This window comes from Anneissia japonica, unplaced genomic scaffold (assembly GCF_011630105.1).
Source record: "Anneissia japonica isolate Jap-2015-1 unplaced genomic scaffold, ASM1163010v1 scaffold287574_len47403_cov131, whole genome shotgun sequence".
NCBI lineage: Eukaryota > Metazoa > Echinodermata > Crinoidea > Comatulida > Comatulidae > Anneissia > Anneissia japonica.
Window position 1 is genome coordinate 45,258 of NW_022749252.1, and position 4,206 is coordinate 49,463.

General features: G+C 32.7%; 1 protein-coding gene across 1 annotated transcript in view; it reads left to right on the forward strand.

Moving 5' to 3' along the window:
• LOC117121045 (ATP-binding cassette sub-family A member 5-like) overlaps nt 1-3,081 on the forward strand; it is a 45,629-nt gene extending 42,548 nt beyond the window's left edge. The window contains exons 32-34 of the mRNA XM_033266141.1: nt 246-508; nt 1,519-1,574; nt 2,503-3,081. Of these exons, the coding sequence (XP_033122032.1) occupies nt 246-508; nt 1,519-1,574; nt 2,503-2,640 (457 nt within the window). The 3' untranslated portion in view covers nt 2,641-3,081. The remainder of the gene's footprint in view (nt 1-245; nt 509-1,518; nt 1,575-2,502) is intronic.
• Nucleotides 3,082-4,206: the final 1,125 nt, after the last annotated feature.

Here is a 4,206-nt window from a genome sequence, read left to right on the forward strand (position 1 = left end):
CCTGCCATTTGAACCAAAATTTGCTTTCTTGCAATATTAAAAAATATTGTTATTATTCATTGAGGTTGACATTACCAGTATTTAATAGTATATAACATACAACATAGTGTTAATTGGCAATTAAGTATTTCATGTTTAAATTTACAATTGAAATTTAATAATTAATCCATATATTTACTTATGTATATTATTAGCTCATCACTGACAATAATTTTAAGGTAACAACAAATCTTTTTATCTTCCAGATGTCTAGGGACCACCCAACACTTGAAGGACAAATACGGTGGAGGCTATCTCTTAGAAGCTAAGCTGAACCTTGTTGCTTTCGCAAGGGGGGCCGGGGACACGACAGCCCTCCTGGAAGATAAACTGACAAAGTTCATCCGACATGTGCGTACCTTCTTCCCCAGCGCTGAAGTTATTGAGTGCTTTTCAGAACGTGTGACTATAAAAGTACCGAGAGATGAAGTGAACTCGCTGGCTAAAGTTTTTGAGATCATGCAAGAAGGTGGGCGCTTAAGATGGGACTTGCCATGCCAAATCCAGCATCAGCGACTAAAACATGAAATTTTACTTTTTAATATAATTCATATTATAAGCTTTAGAAAGATGGTTATTTACTGGAATTAAATTATTATTGCCAAAGTTATGAGTAGATTTAACAGCGATAGTATGCTGGTGTTGGAATGGCAAGCATCATATATATGTTATTTTGCACAATATAAATGATTAACCTTTAACCTTTATGTGGCAATAATACATTTAATGTATTACTATATTAATTTAAAGTTACAGTCTTATATTTAAATAGGTTACTTGCTTTAAATTAATATAAAGAAAGAAAAGAAGATAATAAGGGAAAAAATAATGTATTACATTCTGAGTGCTTCGTTTTAAAAAGAGTGTTGATAAAATACATTCTGTATGCTGTATATTCTTTTTACTGTATTAAAATACCTTATGTGTTATGTTGTTATATTAATGCAAATAATTTTAAAAAAATAAATAAAAACAAAGGTAGGTAGGTTTTAAAAGTACTAACATAGTAGTACTCTCCACATTTGGTCATGTGATCGTGTAGTGTGAGCCAATTATTATCCTGTACTGTCAGGATTTAAACCCACGTGGCAGCTACCGTGTGTGCTGGGAACTGTGGAGATCGTTTCAGATCTGCATACAAGTTTACAATAGTGCACCGTCTTTTGGATAAGAATTTTAAGGCATTGATCTTGTGTAAAACATGGTCCACGTGCATGTTAAAGAATGCTGTGCATTCTCAGAAAAGACTAGGATTATTGAAATCTCGTTTATTGCCCAATTTACCACCGAGAAGATCCGCTGAACAAGTGTTTGGACTTACAGTAGCGTTTCATACTTTGTGCGTTTTACTCCAAAAATTCTGTGTCTCGCACTTAACATTTGTGAGAAATTTGAACCAGGTCTCTTATAATTGAAAGTCAAGTATCGTAACTACCTAGATATCCAATCTAATTATTATTTTGTCTTATTCCTTTGCAGGAAAATCTGAGTTTGAAATTGAAGAATACAGCTTTAGTCAATCTACCCTTGAACAGGTAAGTAGGCATCTGAAATCTTTTAAAGTTATTTGTCATGTCACTATGTGAATTTTTTCAGTCAGAAAAAAAAAATTTTCTTATCCTAGACAGTATATACAGAGGGGGTCACAAGTTGGAAGAAGCCACTTCTGTGAGACCTGTTTATATGAAGAGCATTCTTAACACATCTAATGGACCAGTAACACTGGGGTAACTCCCTACACTTCTCGAAGGATATACTGGGTTCTTTAAAGTTCACACGAGCCAATTATGTACAAAAGGGCCTATGGTTTATAGTCCGTATCCGGGAAGACTTGTTCCACCACCGGAACCATAGGTGGGGTGCCGTTCGCCAATATTATGGCTGTATGTCCCAGTTCACCTGTCTTGACCGCTCATCCCCCAGTCCGGCCACAGAAGGAGCGTTTACCACACTACGTAAGCAAGATCATACACACTAACTACGTAGTAACTCGAGAAGAAGATGAACACATCTAATGGTAGGGGGTAAAGGTAGGAGAATAACCCATAACTCGCGGAATCATTGTGCTGAATTGTGTATGGGCGTGGTCCATGACTACCTAGCGGTTGTAAAGAGGCACATATAGTAGCTACATGTCCGCATAATTCCACAACGATCCTATTTTGCTGTGATACCCATCGGTGTTGACTTCTGAGAGGCAATTAATAATACAGTAGTAAAAACCTGCAAATATCGTGAATTTGCGGAAGATGGGTTATTATCCGGAAGCCTTCCCAATTTCTAGGAGACTCCTGGGTGCTGGGGAAAACTTCGGATCCCTGGTATATATGGTATAATCTAATTAATTGATTACATAGTTAATTTGTACATACTTTGTTATTTTATTATATTTGTTATACTTTTTATATACTGTAGTTATTTTTATATATACTTAGTTGTATTTATGTGTTTACTTTTTTTTAGGTATTCATAGAGTTCGCTAAGCAACAAGAAGAGATTGATGAGGAAAATGAAGTGCCTACACAGGAGAATGAAATCCACCGATCAAGGAGAGTCCAGCCTAAACCACAAAGACAATACTCACAAATATCAGTTAACTAACTATAGATGGTTGCCGGGATACTATATCAACTCCTTGTTGTTCAATAATTTATTGGCTCACTCTATTAAAGCAGAGGAACACTCTCACGCAGGAGAGATTCTACCATACAACAGAACAAAAGTTGCAAGTAAAGATGAAATTCATTTTAAAAAAGAGATAATAGTATTGGAATTTAAAAAATTAAAAAAAACCTAGTTAAAGTTTGTTCATGGTTGCGTAGATCACTGTATATGTGGTTTCGGAGATAATGGCCAAAACATGTTGGAATGTCAAATTTTTCGAAATCTATTTTAAACTAAATTTCATTTATATATACATCATGCTGTGTTGTTATTTTTCTCATTTCTGACATTAAAACAACATTTATTAATGATTTAGTGATAGTCTCTACCTGAGAAATGGGTAAAAAATTTGAAGGCTGATTTCTCAAAAACGGTACTTTAAACAGCTTTACAGTTATTTATTACTTCTGTAACTTCATAACAAAATGTCGGATTTAAATGGTTCTTTTACCATTTCATAACTATTAATTTACTACTTAACCCTGTATTAATAACTATTTAATGTAATCATTGCCTAGATAATGTATGTATGGCCCTGACACATCATTTGTTATATGTTTTCTAGTATTGTATGTGATTTCAGTGGTTTAAATGGTATTGTATTAATATATTTTATTTGTGATCATGCATCAAGTGCAATTCAGTGATTTTTAATAATTGTCTTTCATTGTATTTACAAATCTGCTTCTGAATCTATATTTTTTAATTATGTAATATTGATTAATTATAATAATATTTTTGCTACATTTTTACATTTATTTAATATAATAAATGCACTTTAAATATTTTTTAATATTGAAGCTGCGAGTATATGGTCATGGTACCTGAATTGTGTGGCCGCTACCGAAATTTGACACTTCTAGAAAAACCTTCATTCACTGTTATTATACCACTTTATGCTAAGTTTTGATATTAATTTCTACAGATATTAGTGTTAGGCCGTCAAAAAACAAGGAGTTTTCTAGTCAAAAATGGTAGGATGGCTGCACATTATAGGGTGGTCATGGGCAGAAAAAAAAGATTGATCACCATCGGGCTGCACTTTTCTTACCTTTGCACTAGAAGCTAAGCATTAGGCCTATTGCCTGATAGTTATGTGTTGACACATCATTTTTAAGTATTGTTTATTTTATTGCATGCAATATGCATTTGTGATATTTAGAATAGTTTTTAGGTAGTTTGTATTTTCATATTCATTTTACCTAATATTAAAAATCTGGGTCTGCATGTTTAGTTTGGTTTATATACAGTGGTATAGGCCAATTCATTTTAGTTACAAATACATATTATCAATTGTGTTAACTTATATATGTGTTATCAAGTTGGTTTTTTTTAAATTAAAACTGTAAAATTGTATACTTCAATTCATAATTCAAAGCCATTCAAATCTTTCTTTCATTTATTTGAAAAATCATGAAGAACAATTCTTGATCAAACATACCTAACTGTGTTGACTAATAATATTGTATTAAGTTAAAAAAAAAAAAAAAAAAAAAAAAAAAA